We start from the raw sequence: 19,720 nt of genomic DNA, 5'->3' as shown, positions 1-19,720 counted from the left end.
TTCCGGGATTAGTTATCATGGCTGTAGTCTTATGCACATGCACATACTCAAGTCCCACTGAAATTAATGGACTTACAACTTTCCACAAAGGCAAAATAAAATAAAATAAACAGGGACAGTGTTTTAGTGGGAACAGGTACCAGAAAATACAGGCCATCTCTGGTAAATTGGGGCTGTCAGAGCATATGTAGATATTTAGATAGTATACTGCCTCTGTACAAAGAGGTTCTATTTAGATTTCATGGCTAATAGACCTATACTTGGGAATCTCCCTCCCAGAACACCCCCTGTGACTGTCCTTCAAATCCTGCCTCACAACCCACCTTTTTCCTTCGGCATAGTCCCGTAGCAACCCTGCCTTATTGCCAGGGGGTGAGGGAAAACCATTCGTAGATGTTGGACCAGGTTCCATTATGGGCAACCTGGAGGCAGCATGCCCGAGGTGGACAGGGCACCAAACTCCTTACAGCAGGGATGGAGGATCTGCAACCAGGGCTGTGGAGTCATGGAGTCAGAGTTGGAGTCGGAAGCAATTTTGGGTGGAGTCGGAGTCGGTAGAAATGTACGGACTCCGGCTTCAAAATAAATTTTGATTGACACATTTTTTAAAATATAAATTCAAAATGTCAAAGAAGCTTCCCATGAAGTCAGCTGTAGTTGAGCATTTCATCATAACTCCAGATGGAAAACATTTTGTGTGTCAGTGTATGACACAGGACCCAGATGAAGACAAATGCTGTGATGCCAAGATCAGCGCATGCATATTCAGGCAGCGATAAAAATGCTCCTATGAGAGCTTCCAATTTTAAAAGACATTTACAGCCCTTTCCAGGCCTGTGGAGTTGGAAGCAATTTTGGGTGGAGTCGGAGTCGGACAGTAGAAAAATAGAGAAGTCGGAGTCGAAGGTTTGGCGTGCCGACTCCACAGCCCTGTCTGCAACCCTCCAGATGTTGTTAGATTCTGGACTCCTCAAGACAACCTGTTCACTGAGCATTCATCCTGATTTGCTTGCACAAAGCTTCCATGGAGTTTAGACTATGTCTGCGTTTTAGTAAGCATTCGTTCTGATTCGTTTGCAGGGAGCTTATCTAACCATGAACATTCAGCTCAACTTGCTTGCAGCGTGGTTATATGTCTTTTCGCCAATCAGTCATTATCCCACACTTTTCAGTGCATTTCCTCATAACTTTCCTAAACTGCAAAAAGTCAAGTTTTCCCCCTTAAAGTGGATTTCTTGCAACAGAGCACTTTAATCCACTTTAATTGTGCAAATCTATATTTCCAGTATGCAACTGAATTCCTGCTACACTAATACTAGCAATCCCTGACCATTGGCTATGCTAGCTGGGGCTGATGATTTTGGAATCTCACAATGGCCACATTCACACCATGCATTTATCCACTCTTATGCCACTTTAAACAGTGAATCCCAGGAAATATTGTTTGTGAGAGGTGCTGAGAGTGGTTAGGCGACCCCTATTCCCCTCACAGAACTAGAGTTCCCAGAGTTCTCTGGGAGGAGGGACTGACTGTTTAAACCACTCTGAACATTGTAGCTCTGTGAGAATAGGAATCTCCTAGCAACATTCAGAAAACTACACTTACCAGGATTCTTTGAGGGAAGCCAGAACAGTTTAAGAGCCAGTGTGGTATAGTGGTTAAGGTGTTGGACGAATCCCTACACAGCCATGAAGCTCCCTGGGTGCCCTTGGGCCAGTCACTGCCTCTCAGCCTCATGAAAACCCTATTCATAGGGTCGCCATAAGTCGGAATCGACTTGAAGGCAGTCCATTTACATTTAGAACAGTTTAAAGTGGAATAATGCTTTGGTATGGATTCCTGCATTGAGCAGGGGGTTGGACTTGATGGCCTTATAGGCCCCTTCCAACTCTACTATTCTATGATTCTAAGAGTGGGATAAATGTATGGTGTGAATTTAGCCAATGCCTGGAGGGCTGCAGCAGGTTCCCTACATCTGATATAATATAAAGCAAGGGTGGGGAACCTCAGGCCCAGAGATCATATGAGGCCCCCCATCTTCTCTGTCTGGCCCTTGGGACTCTCCCCAGCAACATCCCCTAGTGGTCCTACTGTGCACTCTCCTTGAGTGTGTTTGCTTGGCTGGAATGTTTCCTCAAACTCTGACAAGGCTCCTTGATTGCCTGTCTGGAGGATAGAGAGGGGCATATGAGTGCATGTAGAAACCAACCTGCTGCAGTCTTTGGGGTGTGTTTCTGTGATGTTTGAGAACTGTGTAGCAGTGCTCATCTCTTACTTTGGACTATAACTCTACTGTCCGGCGAAGAGTCCTTATTTTCATCTTTGCTGGGGAGGGAGTTGGTTTTATATTTTGCTCATCAGTTTTGAGGTGGGCTTTTAGATGGACTGAACTTACAAATAGACTGTCTGCACAGTGCTTTATTTATTTAATTATGGTTTAAAAAATGAGGTGCTAGTTCTCATATCTTGATAAAAGTGCTTTGGGTGCCAGCACAAAATGGCCACTACGGGCAGCCGAAAAACAGGTGCCAGTACTCCATACTGGTGCATTCTGTCACAAAAAAGCACTGTGTGTACACATCATGGAATAATGGACTCAAGTTGCAGGAAGCCAGATTTCAACTGAACATCAGGAAAAACTTCCTAAATATTGGAGTGGTACAACAATGGAACCAATGACCTAGGGAGGTGGTGGGCTCTCCAACACTGGAGGTGTTCAAGAGGCAGCTGGACAGCCACCTGTTGGGTATGATTTAAGTTGGATTTCTGCATTGAGCAGGGGGTTGGACTCAATGGCCTTACAGGCCCCTTCCAACTCCAAGATTCTATGATCTTTTTTGCTGTATAATTGTTACTGGAAAAAAATCAATAAAAAAACACTTAAAAGGCAAACTAGCCTATAGCACAAAGGTTAAATTTACATCCACCCACTCTGGCCCTTCTGCCATGTGGCCCCTGGAAGGTTGCCCCGAAAGGAACGTGGCCCTTGGACTAAAAAAAGTTCCTCACCCATGGTATAAAGCTTCCTCTTCTATGTCATTCTGATTCTTTGTGTTTGTCTTCCTTTCCTGCAAGGATAAGGCCCTCTGGCAAGCTGGGATCACCCAGTTTTGCCTTTCTGGTGATTGTGTCATACTGTAGTTGGGCAGAACAACAGTCTGTTGACTTTTGTGGGGCTACAACGTAGCGTGCGACCTCCTCTCCCCCCCCCAACATACAGGCTGTCTTTGCCCTGGAAAAAAAAAAGAGAGGATGAGGGCAGACCAAGGGGATCCATTGGCCATGGGCCTGCAGTTGGAGGCTACACTAGAGCATGAAGTGAAGACTGAAGAAGAGCATGATGTGGTCGGCCGTGAAGCAGCAGGAATGGGCCCTCCTCCCACCCAGGCCGGAAGTAGCAGAGGATGCTGGGAAAGAAATGGAGCCACAGTTGCCCTGAGTGAGGAGGATATCATCTGCTTAGATGGGCCGCAGCATCGGATGCTGAATTTGGCTTGGCCCCCAAAGGACCAGTCCCTGACCAAAGAAATGCAGAACTTGGTGAAGGAAAGCAGCATGGAGTCCTGCGCTCCAGCCACCGACCTGGCCAAAGATTTCCTACCGGAGAAGCCAGAAGAAGAGGATCAGGTGAGCGTGTTACATCCGGGTGTTTTTCCAAGTACTTAGCAGACGCCACGGGTGGGCGGAAGGCGAGTCGGTAATCTAACTGGTAGATCTCTGTGGGTGGTTTGCAGGAGACCAGGCCAGGGTTTCAGAATTGAAGCTGGGACCTTCTGCATGAAGGGACGCAGGAAGCTGCCTTTATATGGAGTCAGACTTGTTCCATCTAACCCAGTGTTGTCTACACTGACTAGCAGTGGCTTATCAGGGTATTCAGACAAGGAAGACTCCCAGCCCTACCTGGAGATGGCAAGGATTGAATCTGGGGCCTTCTGCATGCAAAACATGCTCTTACCACTGGACTATGGTCCTCTACTGAAGTAGGAACACAGGAAGCTGCCTAATAGCGAGTCAAACCACTGGTCCATCTAGCTCAGTATTAGCTACACTGGCTGGCAGTGGCTGTCCAGTATTTCAAAGAGGGAGTCTTTCCCTGCCCTACCTGGAGCTGCCGGGGATTGAACCTGGGGCTTTCTGCATGAAGAGCAGATGCTCTACCACTGAACTATGGGCCTTCTCCTGAATCCACAGCCTAACCCAACCCAACCCTTTGGGGCTCTGGATTTGGCCTTTGGCCCTCCAGTTGCCTGTCCACGTATGTTCTGTTGGATAAGCCTGTGTTGGTACATAGGAGCACGGGGATCTGCCTTACACTGAGTCGGCTTCTTCCGATCCCTTGCGTTCTTTTGGGTTTCACCACCAAGAAGCCCCTGCACGTCCAATATCTGCATCGCTGTTGGCAATTGGATCTGGAGCAGGGCCTCTGTTGGAAAAACAGAATGGACTGGCCAGGCTCACTTGGGAAGAACTGGTCCTCTTTGTTTTCCTGAGCCGTGAGGTCCTCTTTTGCTGTTTCACATGCAGGCACCATTTGTGGGTGTGGCTGTTGATTTCCCCGAGGCAAGAGCTCCATCATACACTTGGCTGAGGCCGCTGTTCAGGGCGATTGAGCAAGACAGCGACACAGACTCCGCTGGTAAGAATTTCTGGGGCCTGAAAGGTCCCTGAACCTGCTATATATTTTGGAGAGCTCGTCATGTACTTCTTAAGATATTGTGGCCAAATTTTGCATCATTGCTCCTGAGGACAAGGAGAAAGTTTTCATCTCTCTTTGGATACAGTTGGACACTATTTTGAATCAAGGTGGCGGACAAACCCTTTCAAAACTGCATTGATTTTTCGGTTTCTTAGAATTCCCTGGTAATGCCTGGTACAAAGTTGCTAGTGTTTTATAATTTCAATTTCAGTTCTAGGTCTGTTCATATAACACACGTTCAGCCTCTCCCATAGTCTCTCTGCAATGGTTCTGGCAATGCCAGATGTTGGAGAGAGGAAAAAAACACCCAAGGCATACCTTGGAAAATGTGGCAGAATTCGGGTTTGAACTCCCATTCTAAGGGAGTTGTTCTCTGGGCACAGAATGTGTGTTCAAAATGTTCCCAGCGCACTTAAGGAAAGCTGAGATGTGTACAGTAGATATAGCATAGTACAGTCTTTCCCATCCTTTGGGTCCCCAGATGTTGCTGAACTATGAGCCCCATCAGCCCCAGCCAGCATGGCCAATGGTCAGGAATTATGGGAACTGTAGTCCAGCAACATCTGGAGACCCAAAGGTTGGGAAAGGCTGACATAGCACAATGAAGGGGTGGCGAACTGATGAGAACTCCACTCTTCATATAGCAAAAACCCAGCACCTTTAGTTGTTCCCCCAGAAACAAAGATGTCTTCTCCAGACCTGAAATCAGTGGCCATTGGGAGTGGTGGGGCGGAAGGCAGGGAGGCCAACAGGAGGTTGAGGCAGAGCCAATGGCAGGCAGAGCCAGCTACTTCTAGTTTTGTCCCTATTCCCTTCCGAGTTCTGCGAGGGCAATGCTGAAACTTGATGGGGAAGAATTTGACAGGCACTGCCAACCCCCTGGACTGCTTGTAAGTAAGAAGGCAGGCAGGTGAATGGCAGCTGGTTGATGGAAGACTGAGGTTGATGGAAGACTGAGGTTGGTGGAAGACTGAGGTTGGTGGGGCAGTGCCCTGTTTGCCCTAGGGGAGCAGCCTGCACTGCTTGAAAGGTATTTAGAGCAGTGATTCTCAAATGTTTTTCCTCACAGACCACTTGAGAATTGCTGATGGTCTTGGTGAACCACTTAATGACTTTTCTGCCTGTTGTAGCAATTTGTAATGTGCTGTGCTAGATACGGAGTGGGTTTTTAAAACTGTATTTTTATTCTTTCATTTCTACACAACAAAAATATAATTAAAACTCACCGTGGATATTTAAGGTGGACATGCTACGGAGCACCTGAACAAAGCTCGCAGACCACTGGTGGTCCACGGACCACAGTTTGGGTACCCCTGATTTAGCGAATAACCACCTTGCTATCGTTTTTGCCTCCTTTGCAGATAGAGGAACAAATCCTGAGACAGATTGTGGGTCATCTCCATTTTGTGCTGAAGCAGAAACAGCTGCTATGAATTTAGATCAGGTAGGGGAGCGGTCACCAAAGGGACTTCCTTTTGTTACAAAGAACACCCCACCCCCCAAAAATCCGTCTCCTTTGCTTTGTTCTAGGCACTGCAAGATATCTACTGATACCTACTTCTGAATACAAAACAAGTGCTTTACTACTGAGCTATGGCCCCTTATTGCTAAAGTGTTGTACTGCTGTTTAATGTTTCAAAATGTGTAAATACACTTAAAAGATTGCCTTTTTGCATATGGATCTGCCTGGACCTTGAGAACATCAACTGAAGCCCTTTCATAGAATCATAAAATCATAGAGTTGGAAGGGGCCTATAAGGCCATTGAGTCCAACCCCTGCTCATGTAGGAATCCAACTTAAAGTACGCCTGACAGGTGGCTTTCCAGCTGCCTCTAGAGTGCCTCCAGTGTGGGAGAGCCCACCACCTCCTGAGGTCATTGGTTCCATTGCCGTACCACTCTGGTTGATTTTCCTGATGTTCAGTTGAAATCTGGCTTCCTGCAACTTGAGTCCATTATTCCGTGTCCTGCACTCTGGGATGTTTGAGAAGAGATCCTGGCCCTCCTCTGTGTGGCAACCTTTCAAGTACTTGAAGAGTGCTATCATATCTCCCCTCAGTCTTCTCTTCTCAAGGCTCAACATGCCCAGTTCTTTCAGTCTCTCCTCATTGGGCTTTGATATCAGTCCCCTGATCATCCTTGTTGTCCTCTTCCGAATCTGTTCTACATGCCACCTCCAAGGGATGTCCTGAGTATGAGGACAAGAGAGCAGGCCTTTTCTGTAGTGCTCCCCCCCCCCGGTCTATGGAATGCTCTCCCCAGGGAGGCCCGCCTGGCACCAACCTTGCCTTTGTTTCAGTACCAGACAAATATGTTTTTGTTTTCCTGGGCATTTGGGCAGTGCCAATGATATGATACTGTACGGTTAAATCCGTTTTTAATAATGTTTATTTTATTTTTATTATTGTATGAATCGCCATTTACATTAATCTCAAGGCAATTTACAAACAAACCATAGAAACAGCTGAAAATAATTTGAAAACCAGCTAAAGATTCTCACAGTGGTTTAACAGTTAGTCCCTTTCCCAGGGAACTCTGGGAATTGTAGTTCTGTGAGGGGAATAGGGGGTCTCCTAACACTTTGCAGCACCCAGAACAAACTTCACGTCCCAGGATTTGGCAGTAGGGGGGAAGCCATGACTCTTTAAAGTGGTGTGATACTGCTTTAAATGTATAGTGCAGATGGGGCTACAGAGCCAGACATGCCATCCAAATTTCCGAATAGGTACCCCAGTGAAGCTGGTATTTATCAAAAGCATGTTCAAACATAGCGAGGGCATTAAAGTCTTCAGATGATTAATAGATTATGGGTATTCGTCCGTCCTTGGAAACAGCTCCTAATATCTTGGGGGCTTGAAGAAGAAACTCTCAAGTAGAATGGAGTGACCTATTGGGTATATAAGGGATAAGGTGTTCTCTCAAGTCACGTTTATCTGATTTTATTTTTGTGTTTTTTCCCCCTTTAGTTGCAAATTGCTCCAAGTCTTTTTAAAAAAAGATTTAAACAAGCAATGTATGTATTTAACAAACTTTGTACCAATAATAATAAAAAAAAAACATTTATAGATTACTTCCTATGAAGCATCTCAAAGCAGTTTCACAATACGATATGCCAGCGATTCCCAAACCTTTTCCTCCACGGACCACTTGATATTTGCCGAGGGTCTTGGCAGACTACTTAATAATTTTTCTGCCTGTTCTGGCAACTCTGTTTGATGTTTTAAAAATGGTTTGAATTCTTCTATTGTATATTACAATTTGCATTCCATGGAATTAATACTGTAATACAATAAAATACAGTATAAGAAATAAAAGAAGCAATAAAATAAGATCATGATGGATACTGAATATGAACGTGGCATGGACCCCTGAATGAAGGTCGTGAAACTCTGGTGACCCCAGATTGGAATCCCATGGTCTACACTGATTGGCAGTGGCCCCCAGGGTTTTGGGCAGGGGTCTCTCCCAGCCCTTACTGGAGATGCTAAAGACTTATTGTTATTATTATTATTATTATTATTATTATTATTAGCAGCAGCAGCAGCAGCAGCAGCAGCAGCAGCAGCAGCAGGAACTCCTGCCATTTGCGAAACAATTGCATTATATAAAAACAATTTCAAACCAATTCAGATATTGACAAGGTTAAAAAACTCCACTTATTAAGCTTGTTGCATCAGTTGTATTTTCATAGTAGTGCACCACCTTGGGATGTTTTATCAACAGCAGTATGTAAATACGTAAATAAATCAACCAGGCTACCAACGGGGCGTGCAGCTGTAATCCCTCCACACACCCACAACACACCCGCATGCTTTTCCTCTCTTCGACTTCTCTTTTCAGGGCCATATTCCCTTCTGGGCAATGTTTCAGGGGCCCCCTGCCAGTGGGGGGCAGGACCGGAGGCAAGTGGGGGCAGAGCAATGCATGAACATTCTGCCATTAGCACAGAATGCTGCAGCCAGATTGCTGGCAGGAGTGGTGTCCTGTCAGCGTATAACACCTCTGCTCAGAGATCCACACTGGTTGCCGATTTGTTACTGGGCCAAGTTCAAAGAGTTAATGACTGGTATATAAAGCACTTAACAGCTTGGGGCCAGTTTGCTTGCGAGACTGCCTTACTCCATATGTGCCCACTTGAGCACTTCGCTCCGTGGAACAGGCCCTGCTACAGCTGCCACGTAATATTGGCTCTGCACTTGAAAGAAATTGTTTTTTTAGCATGAGAGTGCCGACTCTTTGGAACCCCCTGCCTCTTGACATCTGGCAGGTGCCTTTGCAGTATTCCTTTTGGCACCTACTTTAAACTTTTTTGTTTAGGCAAGCCTATCCAGACACACAGATGTTGATGTGTTTTCATCTTTCTTACTTAGTTGCTGCTTTAATTGTTTTTAGAATGTTTTAAATTACTTATTTTTAACTGTTTTATTGATAATTTTTAATTTAGAGGTTTTTACAATCAAGCAGTATATAAATTTTGTTAAATGGAAAAACAAATACATTTTACCAGGATAAAGAAAGGCCAGGGAAGGAACTGGCAAGCCCACCCCATATATACGGTCTGCTTAGTAAACGCCGCAAGACGTCACCCTAAGAGTCGGAAACAACTCGCGCTGTAAGTGCGGGGACACCTTTACCTTTTGCCATTGCTCAATACAATAGCACACTCGCAATCCCCTCTCTTTATCCTCTATCCAAGCAAACAAAAGGCATTATCTGACTTCTCCAGGCAAAAGCACTCAAGGAGGGCATGAATCAGGGCTGATGAAGGGTGTGACTCAGGAGGATGTGTGGCCTGTCGGGGGGAGTCCTGTGGTCCAGATGGCGAGGCCTAGAGGGCTGCATTTGGCCCTGAGGCCCAAGGTTCCCTACCCCTGGGACTGAGGGAAGTGGGAATGTTTTCCATCTTGCTTGGGACTATTTGTGAGGATGATCCCCCACTCTTTTCTTTCAGGAGTCTGTGACCTTTGAGGAAGTGGCTGTGCGTTTCACCGAGGGGGAGTGGGGCCTGCTGGACCCAGGCCAGAGAGCTCTCTACAGGGAGGTCATGGTGGAGAATTACGGGAATGTAGCCTCTCTGGGTAAGGATCCCTCTGCTGTTTGGTTGACGGACGCTGAACAGGGAAAGGACCTGTGACCTCATTGGCAGAGCACCTGCTTTGCATGAGCTGGATGAACCAGTGGGCTGACTCGGTATGACGCAGCTTTGTGGGTTCCTGTCACTGCGCTGGATGAAGTCATCTCAAATGCAAGGAAGGGGCCGTAGCTCAGTATCAGAGCACCTGCTTTGCGTGCAGAAGGTTCCAGGTTCAGTCCCCGGCATCTCCAGGGAGGGTGAACTAGATGGGCCTTTAGCAGCACAATACTATGCAACTTGGATGTAAGAGCTAATGGAGTCCAGACTCTGTGAGTTCAAATCCCCGCTCGTGTCTCCTGGGTGTCAAGGGCCAGCTACAGATCACCCCCACAGTGAGTGGCTCAGGGGTTACGTGCCCTGCCACCTGTGTAGCCGTGGGCAAGCTGCATAGGCCCAAGGAGCCCAGTTGCCCCCCAGCTGGCACTTGCGGACAAGGAAGCGGCTGGCTTGTGCAGCTGTGGCAAGCTGAGCAGGCCCTAGCCAGCTGGGGAGGACTAGCCTCAGAGGGAGGCAATGGGAAACCCCCTCTGAATACCGCTTACCATGAAATCCCTATTCATAGGGTCGCCATAAGTCGGGATCGACTTGAAGGCAGTCCAATAGCAGTGGCACTTACTCCCTAGTTGGATTGTAGCCTATATAAAGCTAAAAACCAGTCATACTGGGTCGAGCCAGACAAAACTATCTGTAGGGATAGATAATGCATTTCTTAACATGTAGCACTGCAGGACGTCTGCTTCATCCGCAGCAAGAAATGCACCAAGTAAGAGGAGACAGGACAGAAGTGCATAAAATGATGCATGGCACAGAGGAAGTGGATAGAGAAACGTTTTTCTCCCTCTCCCATAACACAAGAACTTGTAGACATCCACTGAAGCAGAATGTTGGAAGATTCAGGACAGACAAAACAAAACGCTTCTTCACACTTCGCTCCCTCAGGAGGCAGTGACGGCCACCAACTTGGATGGCTTTAAAAGATTAGACAAATTCATGGAGGATAAGGCTACTAGCCATGATGGCTACACTCTGCCTCCATAGTTGAGGCAGTCTGCTTCCAAATACCAGTTGCTGGAAACCACAGGAGGGGAGAGTGCTCTTGTACTCAGGTCCTGCTTGCGGGCTGCCCATGTGCAACTGGTTGGCCCCTGCAAGAACAGGATGCTGGACTAGATGGGCCACTGGCCTGATCCAGCAGGCTCTTCTTATGTTCTTATGCCGTTAACATAAGCAAGAGAAGTGTTTCCCGTAGCTCATTTATCTTTTTGTTAATCATAGGTATTTTGTTTTTTACATCATTGTTTTGTTGTAGCCCCAGGGTGGTTTTGCAGCAGTGTTGGGGAACACTGCTGGAGCTAGCAGAGCCAATGGTCAGGGAGGATGGGAGTTGTAGTCCAGCGACATGTGGAGGGCCACAGATGTTCTCCATCTCTGTTTTTACAAGAAAGGATCCAACAATCAAAAAGTAACTACAATCAAAGCATCATGAACGAAAAGGCCACAAGACTGCAAAAGAGCGCAAGGAGCCAGCTCCCTCACTACTAACATACCAATACCCAGGAATCAGGGATGGGGACCTAGATGCATAGTTAGAGGTAGACTGTGTCTGACTCTGGAGGCTCCATTGAGTTATCATAACTAATAGCCATTGAGAGATCTCTCTTCTGTGAATTTGTCTAACCTGGTGATTCCCAAACTTTTTCCTCCACAGACAACTTGTAAATTGCTGCTGGTCTTGGTGGACCAGTAAATGCTTTTTCTGCCTGTTGTTGCAATTGTAATGTGCTAGATGCTGGATGGTTTTTCAGTTGCATTTCTATTGCTTTTTTTATGTCATATGTTGTATTTCAAGCTGCATTCCACAGAATTCAAATTGACACACAATAAAATGCAATATAAGAAATAAAAGAAGCAATGAAAATACAAGGTGAACATGCCACAGACCACTTGAATGAAGTCCACGGACAGCAATTTGGAAACCCCTGGTCTAACCCTCTGGGTGGGGAACTCTGTGTCCTCCAGATGTTGCTGGACCACACCCTACCTCCAAACTCCCATCATCCCTGACTATCGACTATGCTGGCTGGGGCTGGTGGAAAATTGGAAACCCCAACAGTGCCTGGAAGGCCACAGCACCCCTAATTTCCATTGCAGGGGATGAGGACCAGGGGAGTTTCAGAGAGAGTTTAAACTCAGGTTCCCCAGTATTGACAGAAGACGGTTGTTTTGTGATGGCCTGGGGTTTTTCTGTATCCTTCTCCAGAAGGACCTCCAGTTCCAAAACCCGATCTCATCTCTTGGTTGGAAGAAAAGGAAGAGATACTTGACCAGAGCTCTGAAGGAGAGAGTGCAACAGGTAGATTCTTACCGACATGTTTGCGACCATTCCTTGTTATTTGAGCCAGGGCAGGGTAGCGTTTCGAGTGCCAGATGGAGGCCAGGGTTCAAACCCCTGCCCAGCCATGAAGCTGACTGGATGACCTTGGGCCAGTCACTGTTTCTCAGCCTAACCTCCCACACAGGGTTGCTGCAAGGCTACAGTGAGTAAGGGGAGAGCCGGGTACTCCACCCTGGGCTCCTTGGAGGAAAGGTGGGATATAAATAAAATAAATCAGTAAATAAATTTTGAGAGCTGTAGGATTCCCTTAACAGGCTGGTTGACTTTTCCCCCGCCTAGGACTAACCGACAGCTGTAGTGGGCAAAGGTGGGGGTTCCCAGCTTCACAGTATTTATGTGAAATGACAGTTTACCTCAGCAAACACTGAGTGTCCAGATTCATGTTTTCTGAAGTAACAAAAATGTGGGGGTGGGGAATTTGTAAGGTATAGCCAGGTAAGAGGAGGCTGTTTAATTCTCCTCCCTTATCTCCAGCTGTAAAACTGCACTAGTCATTTTTAAAAAATTACATTTTTTTTTTGTGCTGCCTCTGGGGACATAGCCCATCCCAAGCAGCTCGCAGTATCAAAAACACAATGAATGCATGCAATCTAAAAATAATACAAATGTACTAAAAAAACAGGTAACAGGGAGCAAAACAAGAACTAACCTGCAACATTCTTTTAACACAGCTCTCTAGAAAAAGCCTTATTTAATGTTAGAAAAAGGTGGATTTCTTAAAAGCCCATGAGCCCTTCAGGGAGAAAGGAGATCCATAGAGGGCCACCACAAAGAAGGCCTAGCTTCCAATTTCAATTGAAGGATGGTATAAATTATAAATATATAACATCGTACACTGTATAAAATAAGAGAATGATTGTAATTGAAATTATGGTTGTGTCTGTAGAAAGGAAGGGCCGAATATCCATCAGAGTCCTACCTGGTTTGCATGATAAGCTGAGCCAGAACCTTTTTCCACCTGGGGGCCACATTTCCTTGTGGGCAACCTTCCGGGGGCTGCATGACAGTGTGGGTGAGACCAGATGAAAAACTGTGGAGAGCAATGGATATGAATCTTATTCAGGGCTTTTTGTGTGACAGTACTCACTAGTAAGAGTCCTGGCACCTCTTTTTTAGGTTCTGTTTGCTGTCCATGCCAGCCATTTTGTGTTGGCACCTATGGTACATTTATCACTGAACTTATTTTTGTACAGTAGGCCGCATTCCAACCGTGCAAAAGTCAGACGTTTCTACACACACATACACACACCCTTCCACCCTCCATCCAGGCATGTAAGAGACATTATTGCAGTTCAGAAACATATTCCAGCCAGACAAAAGCACTCAAGGAGGGTGTGTCTTGGGGAGAGTTCCCTGGGCCTGAGGTTCTCTGCTTTGCTCCTTTCTGCTCCTTTTCGTTGCTCTGAGCTAAACCAAAGTTTGGCTGAGTGTGCCATCTAAACCAGGGCTTATGATTAAGCTCTCTCTCTTGGCTACAGGTTACGGTTAGCGAGGAGAGAGCTTAATCATGAGCCCCAGTTTGAGGAACACAATAAGCCAAACCTTGGCTTAGTTTGATGCAGTGGGAAAGCAAAAAAGACTGTGGAGGAACAAAGCAGCTACGGGGTCCTCTCCTGGAGCCTGTGCAGTCTCTCTAAGCCAAGGTTTGGCTTAGCGTCCCTTGCAAACAAAGCTACTGTCTGATATGTGAGATACCTGTGTCCCCTCCCCGGGGAGTTTGGTTTGAGGCGCCATTTTCCCCTTGTCCTCTTTTTGGTTCCGATTCCAGCAGGTGACGCCTGGGCAAGCGAATGCAACGGGGGACCGGTTGAGATGGCGCCGAAAGGCAGCGAGGGCGAAGAGGCGGAGGAGAATGTTGGGAGTCAAAAAGGAGCAAAGATGCAGGAGGGAAACCAGCTGACAGAGACATGGCAGGTGGAACTGGCAGGTACTTGCGTAGATTGACTTATTTAAGACTCATATCTTGCCTTTCCATCAAATTTAGAAATCGCTCTCTTCTTCTCCCCCTCCCCCTCCCTTGCACACAGATATCAGCACAGAGCACTCTCAAGAGGAAGGCCTTGTGTCAGGAGAGTCACTCGAGGCTCAACCAGGAGGATCCCAAGATAGTATTTCTTTTATGACTGAGGTGGCAGAGAGTGAGTATCCACTAACAGCAAGAACGGGGGAATTTGGAAAAGATGTATTTATTTAACAAGATTTGTATACTGCTTAATCAACAAAAACACCTAAACATAAAAAATACTAAATTTTCATATAAAATCAAACTTTAAAAGCAAGCAGACATAAAATCATTTTATGGTATGCTGCCCTGAGAGTTTTTACTGAAGATAGGCTCAGAAATTTTCTAAACAAAAAGACCCTAGTCTAAGCTGTTTCAAGGGATCTGAAGGCAGCAGAACCATTTTTCAGCTCTTCATTCTCCATAGAAATAAAATTGGTTCTACTCCTGACTTTGAATCTTTATATCCCCCTTCCTCTCTTATAGATCTCTTTCTTTCTTTCTCTCTCTTCTGCTAGGTGATGGCTGGGAGAGCGAGAGTGAATGGGAACCATATGAAGTATTATCGGAAGATACAGAGGACGAAGATAATTTTGGAAATCAAGAAGGACTAGAGAGAAATGGGGAAGACCAAACAGGAGACTGGCGAAATAAACCCAATTGCCAGGGCAGCGACTTCAGTGGAATGCCAGCTCCACAAAAAGTATACAAAGGGAAGAGGAAGAACCAGTGCAAGGTTTGTGGAAAGAGCTTCACTCGTAAAGCGAGCCTTAAAGTACATCAAAGAATCCACACGGGGGAGAAGCCCTACAAGTGCACAGTCTGTAGCAAAGGATTTTGTGATAAAACCAGCTTTCTTAGACATCAGAGAATCCACACAGGAGAGAAACCATACAAATGCCCAGAGTGTGGGAAGAGCTTTAACCGGACCACAAATCTTATTACACATCAAAAAACCCATGTAGAAACCAGAGAGAAAACCTTTCACTGCTCAAGCTGTAGCAAGAGCTTTTACAACAAGTATAGTCTTAAGACACACTGGCGAAGCCACACTGGCGAAAAACCGTATAAATGCTCCAGCTGTAGCAAGAGCTTCTGTGATAAATCAAATCTTGAGGCTCATTGGCGAGTGCACACAGGGGAGAGGCCGTTTGAATGCACTGAATGTGGAAAGAGCTTCAGTGATCGCAGGACCCTCCTTAGACATCAGAGAATCCATACCGGGGAAAAGCCATATAAATGCACGGAATGTGGGAAGAGTTTCAATGATCTCGCCACGCTGCTCAGACACCAAAAAATCCACACAGGTGAAAAGCCGTATAGATGCACCGAGTGTGGGAAAAGCTTTAACCAGAGCTCACATCTCATCAGGCATCAGAACACACATGACACACAACGCCGCAAAAGCAGTTCACGGAAGGCAAAAGCTGCGGTTGGAACCAACATCTTTTTGGACATCACACAAAGTTTCACACCAGAGAGCATTAGCTTCACGCAAGAGAACTATTATGGATACACACACCCGGCAGAAACCTTTCATTGGCCACTTACATCTTACACATCCTCCACAAATGCAGGAGAAGGAGGCATGCCAAACTTGTGGACTATCGAGGAGACTTCTGTCGGAGATCAAGCCATCCTAGTTATGAAAGAATTAACTGAGGACAGGACCTTAACGCTGTGAATGCTCAGGGCATGGAAGAAGTTTCATCTGGGCCTACACCCATCAGGAAGTATCATCCAGTCATGCAAGGAAGCCATACCGATCTTTTATACTGTCTTAAAAATGAGCATGTTTCCAAGAGTAGATGTACTGAATCAAATTGGATGGCAGGGACTGGCAACAGCTTCATCTGGAAGAAAGCAAGGATCTCTAGAAAGGGCGATGTTAGCTCTACTTATGCAGGGAAGAGCTCTTGTACTTCACAACTCCACCCACTTCCTACTTCACTCACAGCAGATATCTATAATTAGTGAAGAGAGAACGGATTCTCAAAGATTACATTTTAGGATGTATGCCTTGGGAAAGAGAAAGAGACAGATCATTCAGCATGGTGTTTTGGATGCCCTTCGATTATAGGTTCAGACCCAGGTGTTGTTTTCCTCTTTAAAATAAGTCATCAGTCTCTACTCCTGGACTAGATGGAAGCATAATAATTTAATGAGATTCAGCAACTTAATGAGCAGCACAGAAATTCTGGCTCTGGAAGAACAAATTACAATCAGGGTCGTCTAAAAACACCTTTGCCTTCCCCCATCTTTCAAACTTGTTCATTATTTAACTTGGTGGGGGAAGTAAAATTGGACACTGACCTTTCTGTGACTTGCTCTGACCAACATCAAATTTTAAAGGGGATGTTTTAAAAGGGGTTAGTTGTCTCTTGGTATTGGTTAGATGAAAATGTAGGCTCACCTTTTGTCAGCTGATTATATAGCTCTGCCATAGCAAAGATCTAAAGGTGGAAGGAAGGGGATAATCAGAAAAGCATGTCATTTCCCACACTTCTAACATGCTTAAAAAAGAAATTCTTTTCAAAGTGGCATTTCAGTGGAGGGCATGCAGAAACACGCAGGTTAGAGTCACACACCATGTTGGAGATTCACACAGTGTTGGGTTGCAAGAGAGTTCAGCCTGTTTGGGGTTTTGTTTTGTTGATTGAAGGCAATTGCAATGATAAAATCACAAAAGCAACTGGACATCCAGCTCTTTTAAATGTTGAGTTACAAATGATATAATCTCTGGAATTTCAAGCATGCAATGGAAGTGCTCAGATGGGGTAATGATGGTTAATGCGTTCCTCTGAAATCTGGAAACACCAACATCTCTCATTCTGAGAATGTGTTCCTATCGATTCAGTTTCGGATAAAGATAGCCTCTGAAAATGGCCCGCCAAAATCGTGAGCCATGGTGCAATTCGGGGCTGTAAAACCTGTGGCCCTCCAGATGTTGGTACACTACATCTTAATTGCATTTCCTATATGTACTCGCATGTTTGATGTTTCTTAAAAAAAAATATCTGCCACCATTCAACGCAAGGGTTCAGCATGCTACAGCCCATTTATTTCCATAAGTCTCTGTGTGCTTTAAATGTAAGCCTCAAAAATCATAATTTTTAAAAGGAGATTTTTTAGGCTGCAACCCTATGCAAAATGACAAGGGTTTAAATCCTCTTGAAATCAGAAGGCCTTACTTCCAAGTAAACATATTTTAAGACTGCACTTAGATCAGCCCTGTATTTTAACAACTCGCTTGGTCACCACAGGAGTGGAAATTCCATGCAGGATATTCCATGAGTAGATTGGTGGAAGGGCTGCTCACTCCATTCCTCCTCTGGTAGCCTTGTAGGGTCCATGCTACCCATAAGGAAAAGAAAGTCCTCTTCTTGACGGCACAGAAATGCAGCATGCTGATGGAAAAGGGTGGACAGATCATCCTTTTCCCTCATCCACCAGTCCACTTGGTAGAATGAAGGGTGTTTTTTTAAACAGCTCACTAAGAGGCTGGTAGCCTGAGTTTTCGTGTGGGCCATGGACAAGAGGGCCTGCAGGCAAGTATCTTTTGTGAGCTTATTTACAGGATGACATAGACTCTTGGCTTGGTCAGAGGTCAAACAAAAGAAGATGGAAATATCCATAATTCAGGGAGCAAAGGTTCCTTAGTGGAAGCAAAACAGTCGCTCCTCCACAGAAGTCCGTTGCTCAAAGAAATGTAACAAAGGAGGGAAATTTCTTTTCTTTTTGTGAATGGGTTACTGCAGAGCAGGAATCCAAAATTCTTCCAAATGATACAGCGAAATTCCAACAAAAAAGCGAAGTCTAAAAAGACTTCAGTTCAAAGCTGGTGCTCTGGCTCTCAATCAGTGAGCAATTGTGGCTGGTTGGCGTGGCTTTAAAAAAAGGAAAAAGACTATGGGCTATTTGCGACTATATCAAATATATGGGACGGGGGATACAGCTCAGTTTCACTTCGGTTGGGGCACAAACACTTTGCGTACTCTAAGGCTGCGATCGTAAACATGCTTCTTAGGGGGTGAGTGCCACTGAACACAATGGGACTTCTGAACAAACATGATTCTGTTGTAATTGTAATGTAGGGTAGAGACCAACAATAATAGTTGGGAATGGGGTGTAGTTGGGTGCATGGGATGATTTGTGAACAGCATGGAGGGGCAGGTGAGCACACTTAAGGGCCTGGGTGGAGTATATTGCCTTCCACGAATGCATTGTGAGTTAGGCTAAGTTTTTGAATACTGAGATATTAAATTTATAAAAATGGTAAAACAAAAGCATCCTGTAATTTTTCAAAATTGCTATAATGCATAGTGTTTCTAAAAGCTTTGTAACTGTACCTCATCTACAGGAATTATTAAGGTTAAAGCAGGGCGTAACCTAAAAATCAGTTTATTAATAATAAGTCTGCCCCAGTAAATGCGGACATTTACCAGTTAATGACGGAGAAAGAGGGTGTGGGTTTTTTCCCCAGGTACATGTTATTCTTGAGATGTAATTGGAATGCCATTGGAAATGTTACATTTTTGTAAGGTCATTCTCACTTACTGCTGGCACCTAGTTGCTCTTGAGACTTACTGAACAGTGTTAGAAAGGGTTGTTTTTGTTTTGGACTATGCCGCCCTGGGCTCCTGCTGGGAGGAAGGGCGGGATATAAATAAAATAAGAAATAAATAAATAAATAATTTGTGCCATGATACCAGTTTTGGAAACTGACAACCAAATAAGTGCTAAAAGTTATTCTTTACCTGCAAAACATAGAAGCGAGAAAGAAATATGATCATTTACCAATCTTGTTGGGCTCAAGATTTACTGATAAATGTCAGAATTTTCTCAGATTGCTATTAGATCCCTCCCTGGTCTCTTGTGACCTTACCATTGTCACAAAAGTCAACATTTATCAAGGTTTCCAAATTGTATCATATGCATTTTAAAATATTTTAACCTAGATTTTCTTATTATTATCCTACTTCATTCACATTATTGCTGTTTGTATTATGTCGAAATCTTCTCATTTGGTTTTTTAAATAGTTTTTGCTGTAAAATACTGCAGTCGGAATACCTTACGAGTTATCATAACATTAATATGAAAGGTGGGGAAATAAGGAAAACTCACCACGATCCCTAAGAGGACCTGGGCTGGGGAAGAACTTCACCTGGGCTCCATTCTGAAAAAGCAACATTTCCAAGGAAACTGAATTTGCACATGTAAAGGCCTTGGGCTGTGGCTTTGTTAATTATGTGTAAATTCATGTTTGAGATCATTTGATCAGGGTCTCTCTGCATATTCACTATCGCAAACAAATGGTGGCTTCTCCAAATTAACCCTTCTATTTTGCCATACTGTGTAGAGAATTGTGTACGTGTGTGGTTTTGGGCTTTTTTAAATAGCTGGATGTTGTAGGTGGCTGCTTTTATTATGCATGGTTGCTTTAAGAATATTTTAGTGTATTGGCAAAATGTTCTGCAAATAAAGAATAATG

At 44.9% G+C, this 19,720-nt stretch overlaps 1 protein-coding gene across 5 annotated transcripts in view; it reads left to right on the top strand.

Annotated features, from left to right (window-relative positions):
• The window catches only part of LOC133381223 (zinc finger protein 1-like), a 27,658-nt gene extending 7,938 nt beyond the window's left edge, over positions 1-19,720 (top strand). Inside the window, exons 3-10 of one of the 5 annotated variants that reach the window (XM_061620011.1) lie at positions 3,222-3,628; positions 4,526-4,637; positions 6,059-6,141; positions 9,649-9,775; positions 12,092-12,184; positions 13,995-14,153; positions 14,254-14,364; positions 14,747-19,720. In XM_061620011.1, coding sequence (XP_061475995.1) covers positions 3,254-3,628; positions 4,526-4,637; positions 6,059-6,141; positions 9,649-9,775; positions 12,092-12,184; positions 13,995-14,153; positions 14,254-14,364; positions 14,747-15,912 — 2,226 coding nt within the window. In that variant the 5' untranslated portion in view covers positions 3,222-3,253 and the 3' untranslated portion in view covers positions 15,913-19,720. Of the gene's footprint in view, positions 1-3,076; positions 3,629-4,525; positions 4,638-6,058; positions 6,142-9,648; positions 9,776-12,091; positions 12,185-13,994; positions 14,154-14,253; positions 14,365-14,746 lie in introns of all 5 variants that reach the window. The other 4 variants (XM_061620008.1, XM_061620007.1, XM_061620009.1 and 1 more) reach the window with 4 other exon arrangements.

The sequence above is a fragment of the Rhineura floridana genome, chromosome 3 (genome assembly GCF_030035675.1).
Source record: "Rhineura floridana isolate rRhiFlo1 chromosome 3, rRhiFlo1.hap2, whole genome shotgun sequence".
NCBI lineage: Eukaryota > Metazoa > Chordata > Lepidosauria > Squamata > Rhineuridae > Rhineura > Rhineura floridana.
This window is presented reverse-complemented; position numbering and strand designations above follow the sequence as displayed.